The sequence below is a fragment of the Python bivittatus genome, unplaced genomic scaffold, assembly GCF_059951505.1.
Source record: "Python bivittatus isolate LINGU-HERP-01145 unplaced genomic scaffold, Pbiv_v1 ctg000080_np1212, whole genome shotgun sequence".
Lineage (NCBI taxonomy): Eukaryota > Metazoa > Chordata > Lepidosauria > Squamata > Pythonidae > Python > Python bivittatus.
In genome coordinates, this window is record NW_028277035.1 from 22,273,484 (window position 1) to 22,291,076 (window position 17,593).

General features: G+C 41.0%; 1 protein-coding gene across 12 annotated transcripts in view; it reads right to left on the reverse strand.

The window, feature by feature from the left end:
- The window catches only part of ABLIM3 (actin binding LIM protein family member 3), a 153,683-nt gene that overhangs the window by 70,762 nt on the left and 65,328 nt on the right, over positions 1 to 17,593 (reverse strand). For 9 of the 12 annotated variants that reach the window (XR_015794731.1, XR_015794730.1, XR_015794726.1 and 6 more), the window contains 2 exons: positions 10,699 to 10,810; positions 7,486 to 7,626 (listed from right to left, as the gene is read on the reverse strand). Coding sequence is in view for 2 of the 12 variants with exons in the window: in XM_088133657.1 (XP_087989783.1) it covers positions 7,486 to 7,626; positions 10,699 to 10,729 (172 nt within the window). In the remaining 10 variants the exon portion in view is untranslated. The remainder of the gene's footprint in view (positions 1 to 7,485; positions 7,627 to 10,698; positions 10,811 to 17,593) is intronic. The other 3 variants (XR_015794727.1, XR_015794729.1, XR_015794728.1) reach the window with 3 other exon arrangements.

Sequence of the window (17,593 nt, forward strand, 5' to 3'; positions counted from 1 at the left end):
CAGTCAAAGGGAAGACATTTAGGAGTTAAACCCTGTCCACACTTCATAGCTATGGTGGATGGCTCCATATTTTATACAGTAATTTTATTGGCAACAGCCCCATTGCTTTTTCCTATAATAAACACAGGAGTTGTGTGTTGTTCCACATAGCTTCTAGGAAGACCTAACACAGGAGTACCAGCCAAGTTTAGGAATTCCCACCAGCCAGTCAAAAGATGACTTCATTCTTATATCCAAGACCACTGGCTTCCAGTTCATTTTTAACCTCAATTCAAAGTAATTGGTCATTCATCTTGCCAATTGAAATGGCTCAAATATGTCTAGAGAGTTACCTCCTATCATCTCACCCCATTCACTCTGTGGGATTACCTAAAGAGGCCACCTGTTTTTTATTCCATCACTGATATCCCATTTTTATCCCATCACTAAGGCTTGACTGGTGCTGGTATCTAAGAGGGTCGTTCTATGGCTGGGCTTTGGCATGCCCTGCTGCAGGAAATCTCTTGGCTTCTCCCTGACAATATTTTGATCAAGCTTGAAAGTGTTTCTGCTCCAGCCAGTTTCTTCTTCCTGGTCTATCAGTTTCATCGTTGCTATCTGAATGACATTTTCTGCTTATTTTTTGTTTATTAACTTTTTAACATGCATATTTACTGTGGTTGTCAACAGTCACAGTGTGTATGTGTGCAGGATCACATTATGCAATACTTTCCCAAGGTAAGGGTGTGTCTAATGAGCGCTTATGTGTAGGAGAAAAGCTCTGTGCAAAACAATCTTTAGAAAACAAGTTGGGCAGGAGGCCACCCAGAATAATTATGGAAGTACAAGGCTGATTTGGTAGCTTCACTGCCCACTTTGGATGATTTGGCATTGGGCAGTGCGATCAGGCTGTATCGATGAACTCTCTGTGTGAAAGGCCCATCTGATGTGTTAGAGTTGCATCAGTGTGCTCTGGTGCACAGGTCACCACTAGATACCGTACTGGTGCCTGAACCAGTTTTGAGTTTCTCTGTCATGACAGACTCCAAGCCACCTGAGTGAAACATTTTCTTGAATAGCGAGGATAAACTTTCTTCGGCCACCTATCCCTGCCCTTTAATAAGCAGTATCTCCCCACCCCTACCCTGTACTCTAGGAGGGTAGGGCACTTCTTGCAGTCCTCTAAGATGCCACTGCTGCATTGCTGGCACAGTACAGTAGAAATAAGGCAGGCTGAGGGTGGGGGAGATGTTGTGGAGGGAGATTTCTGCTGAGAGAAAGCTTGGCTGCTGCTTTGGAGAATTGTCTGTGAGCCTTGGTGCATGACGGCAACAAGCTGTGCCCTCTTGATTGACTACAACCAGACAGGTTGGGAGGCTAAGTAGGCTGGCAGAGGAAAGCCTGACCCCTGCTCGGGCCAGCAGTTCAGTTGGGCCAATGCCATCCTTCCTACTTCCCAGGATGCCACTGGTGTATTGGATCCTTAATGGCAATTGCTGCCAGGAGAAGGAATGAGAAATAGTTCTTGTCTTCTGAGCCAACTTGGCCTAAAATTCCCCAGTGAAGAAAGGGAGAGAAACAAACTGGCAATGCAGTGAAGAAACGGCTCATTTACTAGACTCACATGCCATGACCCACTGAAAGAGGGGTGGTGGTCTGAACAGTAGTTTTTGAAGAGCTTTGCAATTCTTCAGTCACACAGGCAAGCCTTCCTCAACTTACCACTGTCTTCCTATGCTCTTCAGTACATCCAATTCCCAGCTAGCATACATTTGGGAATTTTACTCCCATTACATCTGGAAGACCCCAACTGGGGTAAGTTACTGAACAATTCTGAATGGTGGGGGGAAGACTACATTTGTCTTTCAAGCATGGTTTGTTGGGAAGGTTAAAAAGGTGAACAGGACCAAGATAAAGAAATAGCAAGAATGTAACAAATGCTAAATTTAATTTAAAAAATACAGTTAATTCATTTATACTCCACATCTACACACTGCTTCTTACTTTGCCTTTGGCTCTTTATATTTCTCACCTCTCTCCTTTCAAGAATCTCATCAGCTCCATCCAACTACAACTTTCTCAGTCTTCCCATTCCTCTCAAATCATTCATTCATCTCTTATATATGTTTTGCAATCTGATCCTCATTGACCAAAACACCGCAGTATACTTCTTTGGTATACAATCCATATTCATCCTTGAGCCAACTCTTCTTGTTTCACCACACATTTCTTAAGTTATCCATTCCCACTGCATTCAACTTACTTTTATGTTTCTCCTGACATACCTAACAATGACAACCATATGACAAAGAAGCCAGAAGTGCACTCTCACATGCAGATATTTTCATTTTTCACATTTCATTCCTTTCACATTATCAGACATGTCCTCCAAATCAATAAATGTACAATAAACTTTCCTACATTCATGCACTTCTCCTTTTGCTAAGGAGCAAAAAACTAGTCTGGACACCTGCTATCTGGCATAACCCCATACAGCACGTCCAAAACTTTACTCCTGTTTCCTTTTGTTCCCTTTTGATTAGAATTCTGTTAAACAACTTCCAGGTATACTAAACAAACTAAGTTCCCTGTAGGTTTGCATTCACTTTTGTTACTGCTGTCTTTGTTTAAGAGAACAATAATGGCATTCCTTCTATTGTCAGGCACAAATACAGTCTTCACACACACACATTAAACAAGTTGTGTGCAGCCACCCCACAATGAGACCACATCCATACAGGTAGTCCTCAGCTTATGTCCATTTGTTCAGCAACCGTTCAAAGTTATGGCGGTGCTGAAAAAATGGATGTACAACCGATCTTAGAAGTTCTGGCCATTGCAGCAATCCAGGTGCTCAAGTTCCCAGCTTGCAATTCTAATGTCACAGGGAGCCCCAGCTACACCTGCAGAATTATCATTTTTCAATATTTTCACAGCATTTAGGTCTTCCTTTTCATCGTTTTTTTTCCCCTTGGGCACTAATATTTATAGCACTTTTTCAGTTCCACTCTTTGACACACAACATTTTTGCAACTATATTTTCTCTCCATCTTATTATATAACATCTTTCTCCTACTTTCACTTTTTTCAGCAATCTTCATATGTGCATCTTTTTTTTTCTCATTCACTTCATCATTCCACCAAGCATCCTTCTCTTTATTTCCCATTAGGGAACAAGGATTTCCTTTTAGTTTGGAAGCAAATAAAGAGGGCTGCCAAGTTCTCTCCTGGTGGTTCTGAGTCCCTTTTGAAGCTGGAGACAGGCTGAAGTCTTTGTCTAACAGAATAATCAACACCGAACTCCAGGAGGCTGGAGACACACGCTTTTCCTGTGTTCTGAAAGCCAGCATGGCCAGCAGAGTCTAAGAACATGAGAACATCCAGATCTGCTAGTTTTTTTTTTTTCTATACACGGACTATACTGGTACTCTAAGATAAGTTGTTTTGTATAGGCTTCCCAGGTTGCAACCCAGTTAATCAATCCAGATATTGCCCTTGGCCTGAATTATGGAGTAGGAACCTATGCGGCTGCAACAAGTCCTGCTGATTCTTTTTTTTGTCTGCTGTTCATCTTTCTCCCTGGAGGCTGATAAGTGGGATGATAATGCTGCCCCATAAGCAGGTTAGAGAAAAGTTTAAGTGTGTGTGCGTGGGGCGGTCTTTAATGTTGAAGGAAAATTTTACTACTTAGATTGTCTGGGTTATAACCTATTATTTAAAAAATGATTGCAAATAATGGATTTTCTGAAAGAAAGTCCTAGTGATTCACAACTCACACCTCCAGATGACTGATTTTGGGGGGGATTAGTCAAAATGCATTAGCTATTTGCAGAACTATGCCCCCATCATGCCACAACAGTGATAATAATTCTATATCCCTGTAATAAGGAGGACGTCTTTCATTGAGTACCTTCTGCATTCTCCCTATCCTCAGATGTAGTAATGATTAAGATCAGTGATAAAATATTCTGAATGTGCACACAACATAGGAGAAATTCAAACCTGGGTTCCTCTAGGTGTTTTAAACCACTGTTGATCTCTTCATTCACTATGGTTTGTTTACTGGATATTGGGTGGAGGACCCTCTGAATGAGATCACACTCACTTCCCCAGTTGAGTACACCATCTAGCAAAATGCTAGTAATACATTTTGTATCTGTTGTAGAAGGCTATTTTTAAAAAAGGGGTAAAAATGGTCTGGCATATGAGCAAATGTTCTTTGGAGATACTTTCTTCATGGGCTTGGCGTGTAAAAGTTCAGGTGCACTGAATTCATTCCCACTTCCTTAATTTTCTGATCTGGGCAGGTTCTTCTGTTGCATTTCAAACATGTTTTGCAACCCCAATCTAGAATCTTGTTTAGATCAGCTTGCAACCTTTCTCATCACAATTAAAACAACTTGCGTCTACTCTTCTTTGGTGGTTTGCAAAACTAATATACAATTAGATTTCAGTTGCAGTGGCTACTCTGGATCACTGATGTCAAATTGGGCAATACATAGACAGTGCTACATATAATCAATAGAATGATCCCATTTTTGGGGATATGGCGGGGGTGGGGATACTCCAATGACTTTGCTATTACATAAAGGCCTCAGATTAAGGCTCTTAAGATTCCAGGAGGAGGAGGAGGCAAAGGTCAGAAAAATATGCTCACGTACAGAGCAGGTCAAACAATCTTAGTATGTCAACGTGGCTGTTGCTCCTTCTCTCATGCATTTACCAGCAAAGAGCAAGAGGAAGAGTTATGGCATAATGGAGGAAAAGCAGGTGTCCTGGTATTTGCAGAGCAAGACGTCCTGGGATTTCTGAATGGAGACTTCGTAGGTGGCCAGGCAGTTGATGCGAGTTCTGCTACGGCCTAGAATAACTTGCTAACCACCTTAAACTGAACTTCCTTGGGTAGTACCAACTTGAGGTAGAGTCAGACAGAAGAGGTCTATGAGCTAACAACCTCCTTTCTATCCTAAAGATTTGAACATGAGGAAACTTCAAGAATAATTATGGAGGCTCCATATAAGATGATAAAGACAAGAGACAAGATCTCCCAAAAATACTTTTCTTTTTTTTGCCTTTGTTTTGTTTTTAATTTAATTACAAAGTTGGCTAGTAAATTTTGGACTGAATTCCTTGGGCTACCTAAAGTGAATTGCATATATTATATAATTTCATAAAACCCCATACAAAAACAATTACATTCCTATGAAACACTTCTAAAGTGTGCTGTGTAGCTTGTATATGAAAATTGCACTTCAAATCATATATGTTTGGTTAATATTCCTTTTAAATAGCATTTGGCTGGTATTTTAAATAGCTATTGCTTGTGTTTTATGTAATGGTACAATATGTTGAATTCATTTTCAGACTATCCCTGTGGAAGTTTTGTTCCAAAATGTATTTGTTATTTTATGCAATGTAAAAAATACCAAATAAAAAAAGAACAAAATATTGTTTTGCATTCCTATGAGGCCTTTCTTTTTCTGTATATTTGCTCAATAACAAAGCACATCTTGTTCCTTTTCAGAGTAAATACCAAAACAGCCTGCAGGACCAAAGAGATACAACCTTGCTTATTTAAGTGAATTAATGTTACTGTATATGCCCATTCTGTCTTTTAAGAACCAGTACCATGGTGCTTCTATGCTTGCTTTTCACATAACCTTTCATGTATTAATGTATGTCCTCATTTTTTGGCCATGACACATAATGCCCCTCCTTGACCACTGACTGACAGGAGCCACATGTGACAAAGTTTTCACCCACTGCATACAAAAGTCTTGGCCAACTTTGAAGTTCTTTCCCATCATCCTGTTTCCCGATATTTGGGTTACTTTTCAAATGCCACATGTGCTCCTAAGCCTATTTTGAGATGACATTGCCTTCTTCTGAAAACAGAATGTTGTGAATTATTAAATTATGTCCCTGCCCTACTGATGGAAGGGTGAATGGGGAGGAGTAAAGCAAAGAAGCTGAAAAATGAATGGCCCAGAACAGATGTGAGTGGGCTCCTTATTGCATTTATTTGAAACAGCTGTTCTTCTAAGGGGTAGTAACCAGATCTATAAAATGTACAACATGAATTACAAGAGATTCATCCTACTCCCAATTCACCACTTCTGTCACTTTAACAAAGTAGTGAATTTTTCTCACATTAGCTAGCACTTGTGTCTGTCATCAAACTACACAGTGGCCTGCACCAGCACACACATACGCATATACACTCATCTAAAATGATCTCTCTGCCTGTTAGGGAATAAGCAGTGGGGAACCTCCTGTGGTCCTACAGATATTTGGGAACTGCAGTTCCCAGCATCTCTCCCAACTGGTCATATTGTCTGGAGATGCTGGGAGTTGCATTTCAGCAACTTCTATAGGGACACAAATTGAGAGAGAGAGAGAGAGAGAGAGAAAGAGAGAGAGAGAGAGAATGTAGAATTGACCTTGAGCATAAGGGAAAGAATGAACAAGCTGTTAATGGGGGACTTGTGCAAAAGATTAAACAGTTCTGAGAAAGAGAGAAGTGCATATAAAGAAGCCCAAAGTAACCCCACCTCGATTTGTTTAGTATAAGATGGGACAAAGAGAAACTTAGATAGGATTTCAAGACTGATATCACCCCTTTGAGGTAGGCCAGATCAAGAAGCAGGGACTGCAGGGGTTCCAGGAATGCTCTTGGTTGTTGTAAGATAGAATATCAGACTCTTGAAAGAGAGATCATTCTTAGCAAGTTTTTTTATTAGATTAATAGGCATGGCTTCCTTCAAAGTATTTTTGGAATTACACATTGGTGAAGTTCCTTAGACTTCTAGTAAAGATCCCTAGATAAGGTCATGGAAGTACCATTCTACAGGCTTTAGGGGTGAAATGATGAGTAATAGACCAGGTATTGTATCTATGTGTGTGTCTGTATTATCCCGTCTTTCTTATTTTTATATATAACTCAAGGCGGCGAATATACCTAATACTCCTTCCTCCTCCTGTTTTCCCCACAACAACCCTATGAGGTGAGTTGGGTTGAGCGAGACTGACTGGCCCAAAGTCACCCAGCTGGCTTTCGTGCCTAAGGCGGGACTAGAACTCCCAGTCTCCTGCTTTCCAGCCTGGTGCCTTAACCACTGGGCCAAACTGGCTCTGATACGCTTATCTCCAATCTCCCTGTTTAAGCAAGAACCTTCTCACTTTACCTAATCCCAACTATACCCAGGCTCCTCCTTTCCACTCCACCTACTGACTTATATTTTAGCCAAAAGAACTTGTTTATTGGCATTCTGCAACTGCTTAGGGACACTAAATTGAGGTTTCAGTGTCCTTCTTTTTAGCCATAACACCAAGTTTTCAGGATTAGGGCAGATGACAGAGATGCCTCAGTTAAAGGCACCATTATCTCTGCCCTTTTCTCTTTGCTCAGTAAATGGATCTACTGGCATCATATACTTTAAATAGGTTCACTCTTGTTTAAAGCCCCATTGAATCCTGTCTCAGCTTGGAACCATATTGAGCACTTACCCTGGCATGTGAAACATCTGATGTGGAAGTGATTGCTCTGGACACGCACCACCTCGCCTTTACAAGTATCTCCACAGCGATAGCATTGAATTATGGTGGGACGACCCCCAGAGTTGTATGGGTTTTGTTGAAAAGGAACTGCTGGCGAAAATGAAAGATACAGATTATTAGTATGGCAGAAGGTGGGGTATCCAAAACCAGTTGACATTTTTGGGGGGGGTTAACTAATTTGCTATACACTATATATACATACATACATACATACATACATACATACATACATACATATATATAACAATTTGCTCTTTACCTAGATACACAAATATATGCAGATGTAATTATACCCTTAATCATGTCTTCCTCCAGATGTTGCCTGTTGTGAAACTGATCTGTCTATCCAAGGCCATTCCCCTAGAGACTTGCAGCAGCATCGCAGCATCACCCAGTCATCGCTGAAAGGACAGAAAGCCTGTCCTCATTGCCACTATTTTGGCACAGTGATGGTTGGATGATGCTAGCAGATGCTACAAGTCACCAATGGGGAAGTGACCCAGGAGAAGGAGGAGCCGGCCAATCCTTTATGTCAAGGAAGAGCTCAGCAAGAACGGAGGCAGAAGTTAGCTGAGGAAGGAAAAGCAGACAAACACTGAAAGCAGTTTGTATATTTTGGCTATTGTAAATAAACTGTTGTTTAGCTCAAAGTCTCAAGCCATTTCACAAAGAACAAACATTCCTCAACCATTGTTCACAAACTGAGGATGTGAAGAACACTTGATGAGAGCTATTTTAAGGGCCACCATTTGACATATATTGCTCTTGCTTGGAAAAATAAAAGCAGAGGGTCAAGAAGTTATTTTATCTTGAGTTCTCATGGGATTCACACGCTACAAGTTAGGAACAGATTTGTTAAGGTTAGTTCAACTAGACCTGAGAATTCTTCAGATAAATCTCTCTCTCTCTCTGTGTGTGTGTGTGTGTGTGTGTCAGAGAGAGAGAGAGGCCTCTCAAAGTAAGCTGTTGGTTGTAGAAGTTCCCAGGAGAATTGGCTGAGAGATAAGGCTGTCATTCCTCTGAGTACTTTTGCAAAGGGAAGCTTTTCTATATCTGTTTCTTTTCTCCTAAAGTTTGCTCAGCAAAGTAATTTTACAGTTTTACACTTTTACAGTTTTATAGTTTTTTATTTGTAATTGTTTGTATGTATATATTCTTTTTAATTGTCGTACACTGCCCAGAGTCACTGTGTGAGATGGAAGGCTATATAAATATGATAAACAAACAAACAAATCTGTGCTGCAGACTACTGGAGGCCTCTCAAAATGACCAAAAATTCTTCCCAAACCATGCTCTTGTTAGAGAGTACAGCACCAATGATAATGTCATCATATTAGAGAAGAGGAGAGAGAGAAACCCTTGTTATCAGAGGAACGGTTTTGCTGAGGACAGACAGCCTGTTGAAAGCTTTAGAAACTCTCTTGCAAAGACCCGCACTATGTACTTGCAGTCTAGTGGTCCTAGCACTTCAATCAATGGTTTTTGTGCAGTTAGTTCATCTTTTCCTTCTTAAAAGTTAATTTCTAATGTGTGGTAAAGGGAAACAAGGGAGAAAACGTGATGGAAAATATTGGAGGATTATAAATGGAAGATGATACTGTTTGGATCTTATAAAAGTCTGTAAGTGATCCAGGAAATGAGATAAGCTCATATATTGCTCGGTGAGATCTGTGCTCCTCGACTAGAGAGGGGAAGTGCTTAGCCTTCAAAAGCCTATTAAGAAAAAAAGACAATTCACGATTCAGTGGTGGAGGGGGCTGGCTTTTCTGCTGTGCATCTCCAATCATATCACGGGCATTAACCAATAGGTGCCCAGGACTGCATAGCACACACAGTACCAGCAACTGCGACAAAAATGCTTCCTTGGGAAATTAAGTATGTATTTCCAGTGACAAAATACTGCAGTGTGATTGCCGAATAATGCAAGATACACATACCAAAAGCATTTCCTTGGGAAAACATGTACGGCGTTCCTAAGGCAGACTCTGTGCTTTGCCTGAAATCACCGTGGTTTTAATTTTCCTTCCTTTCAGCCTCCACCCCAGACTCCTTGCTTTGCCAGCCTTATCCTTCTGTTCCCTGATCTCCCAGTATGTTCCTTCCTATTCCCTCCATTCTTCCAGATCCTCAAACTGCAGGTAAGCAATGGTCTCCTGCTCCTTTAAATGACTCGCTGTCAAATCTCTTGTTTTCCCTTAGGCCCAGAATTCCCTCTGAAAAGACGTGCATGAAGCCACCCCTTTCTTTCCAAAGCCCACAGTTTACGTGAACATTTTTCCTTGCTTTCAAGGAATCAAAGCTTAAATATGTACATTTGTATGTTCACATCCATCCCTTGTTACCCTTGTTTCCAGATGTCTTCGATTACAACTCCCAGAATTCCCAACCACTGGCCATGCTGTTTGGGGCTTATAAGTGTAACATTTGGAGGGTTCTAGTGTTCCTAATCCTGCTCCACACAATTAAAATTAATCTGTAAGTTCCTTGGGACAGGGATTTAGCATGTTGCCTACATAAGTCTTCAGATCTCTATGCAATTTGAGTTCTTGATGGCACTTCATAGATAAACAAAAGATTCAGTTCCAGGCATGCTATAATAAAGTGTGTATGTGTGAGAGGGTGTGTGTAGTGCCTTCAAATCAGTTCTGACTCCTGGCAACTATATGGACAAGTCCCTGGAGGTTTTTTTGCAACATTTTCAGAGTGGTTGGCCATTGCCTTCTTTCTAGGGCTGAGAGAGAGGGATTGAGTGCCCCAGTTGGCTTCCATGCCTAAGGCAAGACTAGAATTTGGGTTTCCCTACTTCTAGTCCAGTGCGTTAACCACTACCCTACTGTTATATTTAGACAGCCAGTGCAGTATAGAGGTGAAGATGTTGAACTTGAACTTGGAGACCGAGGTTTAAGGCTACCCTCAGCCATGGAAGCTCACTGGGCAACTTTGGGTACTACTACTATTACTCCTACTAATAATAATGCCGTATAGGATTTCAGAATGATGAGAGTGCAGTGGAACAATTCTTCCACTGTCTGCTTTCCAAACTGAGAAGAAAGAATCACCAGATGTTCGGAGAAAAACCCCTTTGCGTCCAAACTGTAGGCAACAACAGATGAGGGGTGTTAGTGTCAAGGAATTAATTTCCACTTAAACAAATAAACATACCAAAAAGATCTATGTTGAATGATTTATCCATCAATTATGATGGGCTTCTGGTCTCTAAGGAAAACTTCTTAGTGTCCATAGCAACCAGTCACCAAGCTGGGGAGCTCCAAGGCTGATAATGCAAGAGAGAATGAGCATGGTAAGGAGAGGTAAGAGGGGCAGGGAAGTGAACTGCACGGGCTGAAGGTTTAAATTAAATAGCAAGTCAGGCGCTATGGCTCTGATTCTTATTGTATGAAAACACACAGACATGCTAGTGAAAACAGGATCTCCCTATGGGAATTGCTTGATATCTCTGCTCAGTATTAAATGGCCATTCCTAAGTTCAGCATTAAACATGGACTCCTGGTGGAATTTCTCCTCCGATACTTAACTTCCATTGTTTCCTTCATCTCCAATTGTTTTCCAGCAGCTTCCTATTCCCCCTTGTCCTCCCCCCGGCACTGCTGTACATCACATTATCCTGTTCTAGAGGGACAACTGATCAAAGCAAACCTCATTATATCAAAATAGTCCAGCAAAAAGGTAAGTAGCATTAGAAAGTATATAAGATGAGATGCAAAATAAGGAGGAAGAGGAAAGGGAAGGAGGGAGGAAAAAGGGAAAACAGAACGGAATGCCATAATAGCACACTGGTTTGTTCCTGCCTGGAATGGACATGCTTACAAATTCACCTTATTGCAGTTAATGCATTTATGCCTTTTTTGCAACAATGCACAGAACCATGTGGGATACATTGCTCCATGGTGCAACTTCATGAACCCAATTCGTTGATCATAGATAGTGATGTGTTGCAAACAATTTCTGCAAATCATCATATTTGCAGAAATGGCTACGACTGGAAGAATAATGGACAGTAGCTATTCTGCCATAATTTATCAGCAGACACAACATGTCTCTAAGAATTGGAGACATTCTTTATAAAATTAGTGGTATACCATATATGGTACAGAGATGCCATCCAAGTGATTTTATTGTGGGAAACAGGGATGTCCACAGTATGTGTGTGTGTGTAGGGGGGGGGGCAGAATTAAAAAGGCCAAGATGATGGCTGCCACTGCCAGAATGAAACCCTGCCCCCTTTTTATGTGTGTCCCATGCAAGATGCACGTAAAAAGGGGTGGGGCTTCAATTGCACAGTCACAGGTGTCATCTTGACTATTTTGAACCCATCCCTCCAATGGCTAAAGCAGTCTTCTCCAACCTCTTCAGATGTTTTAGATTTCAACTTTCATAAGAAATTACTGAGGTCGAAATCTAGCATGTCTCAAGCAAGAGGGTTTCACACTTTTTCACGTCACAGATCCTATTACTTAAAAAAAAAAAAAATCCCAGAACCCTGGAACCCACAGGCTAAGCTCTAATGATAGGAAATTGACTGTAATCAAGTGATTTTTTTTTTCTCCCTTACTCTCCCATGGAATCCTAGCAAGTTCTCATGGAACCCTTAGATTCCATGGAACACAGTTTGGAAAAGCCTGACACCAGTTTGGGACAGCTGACTGAAAGCCGTTTGCTGCATGAGTCTAGAATGTGGGGCCAGGAAGGAAGAAATATTCATACTATTAACGTAAGGTAAGTAATGCTGGATAAAATGTGCTTATTGCAGAAAAGTCTGATTTTGTTTGAATAAGTATAATTACCTTGGGCTCTTAAAATCTTCAAAGTGACCCCAGATAGGGATCATGTTTTTTAGTTCTCACTAACAAAAGCTAAATATTAACGTTCGCTGTTTTCTGAAACGACACCTGTTTTGTAGAACAGCCTCTCTAGAAGCTAGATAAGTTGCTGCCGCTGCCTCGTCCTCCTTGGTGAGCTTCCAGAAGTTGGTAAGATGGAGGTCATTTGAGGACTTAGGTGAAATAGCCCTGTCTATGCTTATTGTTAATGTTAACTGCTTGCTACTCCATTTTAAATTGAATTAAATTATCTTGGTAAGTCACATATTCCTACCATGGATGTTTTAATTTGGGGAATTAGTATTTGCTATTCTAATCTGCTGCTGTTGTAAACTACTGGAACACCTTGGACATTACAGCGGTATACGAATTTGATAAATAAGTATGTTTTATGATTGTATGCTGCCTAGAGTCGCTTGTTGAGACTAGCGACTACAGAAATCAGATAAATGAATGAATGAATGAATGAATGAATGAATGAATGAATGAATGAATGATTGTTCATTAGTTGCAAGGACTAGTTAGTTGTTTTATCTTGTAATATCCTCACATGAAACTGTGCTATGTGTCAAACATGTAGACAATGTTGCTTTCATTACAGCGCAGCTACAAGAAACTCTCCCCTCCTTGTGCAATTGCCATTTGTTTATTTATTTATAGAATAAATGAATTAAAATTAATGCAGCTTTCTCTCTGGAACAAAACAGCCACAGCAAACTCACGGTGGGATTATACATGTGCGTGTCTGTGTCTATGGTACAATCAGACATGTGTGCATATATATTTGCTGCATGAAATGCTGATACAATGGATCATTAGGAACAGGACTGTCTAGTGCAGAATCCAATATCTGGAGTGCCAGAAGCAAACAATTTGCTTCTGAAATGGAGGGCCCATCCAGCACACCCTTTTGCATATTCAGAGTCCTAAAGGCATGATGGCTGCCTTAAGCGGTTACACGTTGTACAAATGCAGGAAGCGTGATTCTCCTAAACGCTCTAAAGCATTGACCAATTATCGGCATAACTGGCAGAAATGGCTGTTGTAAAAAGAGATCTATAAACTCGCTTTTGGGCGTGATGAGGGCGGACGGTGACTGCCTTAATCAATGAATCACCTGGTGCAGAGTGTAATTTAGAGGAGAGAGGACACAAACTAGCTTAAAAGAGAGACCAGAACAGACTGAAAAGAGACATAACATATTGGATAGCGGGGGAATGGTTAGGTTAGAATTGCTTCATGTTGCTGGAATCAAACTGAGGACCACATGTCCTGAACTGGATGAGTTCAGAGAGGTGGGTGTAAATTAAACTGTGATTAAAAACAATGGGTAGCAGATGGAGTACAAGGGCCAAACTACACGAAGCATTACATCCACAGTACGCAGCTGCCTTTCTGATTTTTATTTATCTACCACAGAGGTAGATGAGACAAACTATTATTCTTCTAACACCCGCAGCTGGCCCGACTATTGGCAAGGGATTGTGGAAGTTGTCATCCAAAACAATTTCAGAACACAAAGTTGTCTATCCCAGCAACACTGCAAGCCTGAGAGCATGATCCTATTGAGGGGTTTTGTCCACAAAGCAGAGATTTGTCTGCCTCCTCGGCCCCACACAAATCATTATCATGAGAAAAGGGAGGGGCAGTGAAATTCCTTTTTTTTCTTTTTACTTTTCAGCAGGGGCAAACTGAGAATTTTGCAAAGCGAGTAGCTGGAGCAATGGGTGACTCTCTCACCTATGTTCAGAGGTTTTAATTAGAATTGAATATTTGTGCATTTACACTACCAGAAGCAAAAACAAGAAAGACAGTTGCACGGTGTTTATTTAATGTTTCATGCCGTTTAACTCTGAGTAGTACAAAAGACAGGAAAAAGCTATTAGTTATAATTTTCACCAGCTTTCCATATGGCTACTGCAAATTGACTTAGGAGAATACATTCATTCTGAAAAAAATGGTTTTAAAATCTATTAAATAATCATACCCATCCTTTTGATTTCCAGGCATCCCTCATCTGTCACACATTTCAACCCTGTCTCCACTTTGGAGTTCCACAAGGGTGCAGAAAAATGAAAGCACCAGAACCCCACCAGGAATACCTAATTGTAAAGTTATCCTGCCCCCCAAGCAGGCAACCCGCTTTATAATTCTGTCCCTGGATGATGCGTTGGCATCTCTGAGTTATCTGCTCTCACAGCAGTACAGCCGGATCTAATTAACTACCTGTAATTAATTTTGTGAAGTGCTTGGAGGAGGCACTTGATGATGCAAAAGGCATGCTGAACAATCTTTGTTTCTGGGAGTATTTGTGGCAGATTTCACACACATCATGCAGTTGAAGAGCAAAAAAAGTCAGTATGTTTTGAAACAAGGCACATGGATGTGTACCGTAAGTATGAGGATCATGAGGTATACTCTGCAGCTAATTTTTTTTCTTTTTTTTTGGTACCTTCGAATCAGTATGCACTCCTGACAACTGCCTGGACAAGTCCCTGCAGTTTTCTTGGCAAGATTTCAGAAGTGGTTTGCCATTCCCTCATGGTGCCTTTCCATAGGATTTGAGATTGAGAATACAGGGAGCTGCAGACCTCTGCAGAGAGGATTGTTCTCTGAAAGATAAGTCATCCCCATCTCTTGGCTAGCTTGTAAATAAATTCATGCAAGAATATCATACGCCACCCATAAGAATGTCTTCAAAGAAATTTCAAAAGCAACCTGAATGTGATTTGGCAATAAAAATACAGGATCATTTTTTCTGGACAGCACTAATTGTGTTATGTGTGCCAAGGTATGCCCATACATTTACCCCATAGGCGGTACATAATTACTGTGCCCATTGATGTATGCATACTGGCAATGGGAGGTAACATAATTGTATATAAATGACCAGGAAACCACCAGCAAAAGGGCACTGGAGGTGCGGCAGTCTCTTCTCTAGAGTGGCTTTTTTGGCAAGCAATCTACCCACCTTGATCACTCTTGGGTATACAGCCTGAAGTATAAAGCCTCCTTCAAGGAAAACTTAACTTCTAGTGAGTTCTTGGTAACAGAACCATTGCTTTCTTCTAGGATACTGTTTTCAATTTCCTAGTCAATCCTGCACCTTGGTATTCCCTGGAGGTCTCCTATCCAAATACTAACCAGGTCCAGCCCTGCTTAGCTTCAAAGTCCAGACAAGGTCAGCCAGGTGCACCACCTGCTGAAACACGTGCAAGGCCGGCTTCATAGCTATTCTTTCCATTGCTTTCATATAATGATGGGAGCCGAAGCTAATGAATGATTAATCACATTAATTCCAACCCATTTTCTGCGGTAATTGGCCTGTAAATCATCCTTTTAGGAAAATCCACATTGCATGGCAGTTGCTAAGTCCAAGATATATATAGCAGTATACAAGCAAGAATGGCTCTAAGAAGCTGATAAAGGTTCATCCTGGGTACCACACAGGAGGTGCTTCAGAGGAGCCAGGTCAAAAAGTACCAGCTTTCTCATGGTCCATTAAAACATCTATAATCTTCTTACCTGGCCTTTGATGGAAATGTAAGTTGGATAAGGATAATTCCCTTTGAAGTTTAAAACTGTTTGCCCACTTAGAACAAATCCATTCTTACCCTTCTTTCAGTCCTCAGGACATTCTGCTGCCTGAAGCTAAGGACAGGATGGCCACCCACCTGCCTGTCCCCACGCAGATGTTGATAAGCCCAGCATATTTGTCTTATACCAACCCTAGCAGTAATGGAACAAGTCCCATCACTGCACCTAAGGGGGACAGGGCAGGTTCGGTTCCGTCCTCCAACATCTCATCAGTGGTCACAGTCTTCTCTGCTCACTTCCTTACTGTCTGCTTATTTTCCAAAGAAGTGCATTGGTGAGTGTGTCAATAAGCAGTAGAACACACATATGCATAATCTGGCCAGCCTGTCTGCCTCTGTGGCAAATTATTCATTGTTCAATCAGGAGCCTTTCCCAATAATTGCCATCAGTGATCTGCTGGGAGAAGCCGACTAGGTAACTCCTTGGTAGTTATTGAGACAGCTGACCAATCCAGCTGGGCAAAAACAAATTGCTGGCTTAAGAGGAAGAGAATGGTAGGAATTTGTGAAGAGGGAGGACTAAGTGGAAAGGAAGCTAACATCACCCTCTCATGTCTCTGTCCTCCTTAATAGATCCTGCCTGTTATGCTATAATCATGGTAGCTAAATCAGGGATAGTAACATTATGCCTGGATGTTCAGTGTCTCCCTACCTCACCTTCTTTTTTTATAGCATCCTTTAATATAAGAAACCTACCTACTGTAAATCAAAGCACCCAACCTTCAGCATCTTGTTGATTTGCATAATTGACACTCCCCCAAGCCCCACTGGAGCAATAGAGAACATCCTAAGGGCTAGTTCACCTTTTAGTCAATGGGTGTTTTGTGACACTGTCAGCCTGTTTTATTTTGTTTTTTGATGACTGGCCATGCCCAAAATGGCAACCATTTGTCTGTGAATGAAGTTTATATATTTACTTAGAAGCTATAATTGGTTGCCCCCCCACCCATTTAGCAAAGAGGACTTAAATAGGTCAGTGCTCCAACCAGTCAGAGAGGCTACTACATAATTTAAATCACTAATCACTTAAATGCAGTTCAGCTTCATGTTCTATGTTGATGTCCCTCTGACCTTCACCACCACCTACATTGGAATATGTATTCTCTGGTTTGGCTTGGTTTGGCTTACTTAGGCTACTCTTCAAGTCAGAGGTAATTCCCAATAAGACAGATCTGCATAGGTTTTCTGGTAACAGTAAGGAAGAGGTTTGTATTACTTTCTTCTAGGATATGTTCTGAATTTTGAATAACCTATCAGCTTCAAGTTGCCTGGTGTTCTCCCACTCAAGCAATAGCCCCGTCCTGCTACCATCTGGAGCTAGACATCGCTTCCTTTGCAAATGTTGATAAGCAGCAGAAGAAAATGGCAAGTCTAACTCAGTCTGGGAGCAACATTTGATTTGTCTTATGAATTAACAGAATGTTTCACTGTGGCATAGGAGCAATCAAAAAGAAAAACAAAATTTTCATGGTGCAAAGAGTTGCCAAAGACTATGAACAAAGACTTGGCAAAATGTGTTAAATATCCTGTGATTGTTGGAGGACTAAGGAATGGATTAGGGAAATACTTCCCACTGTTTGGTAACACAGTGTGCATATATATTCAATGAAATAGTCACAT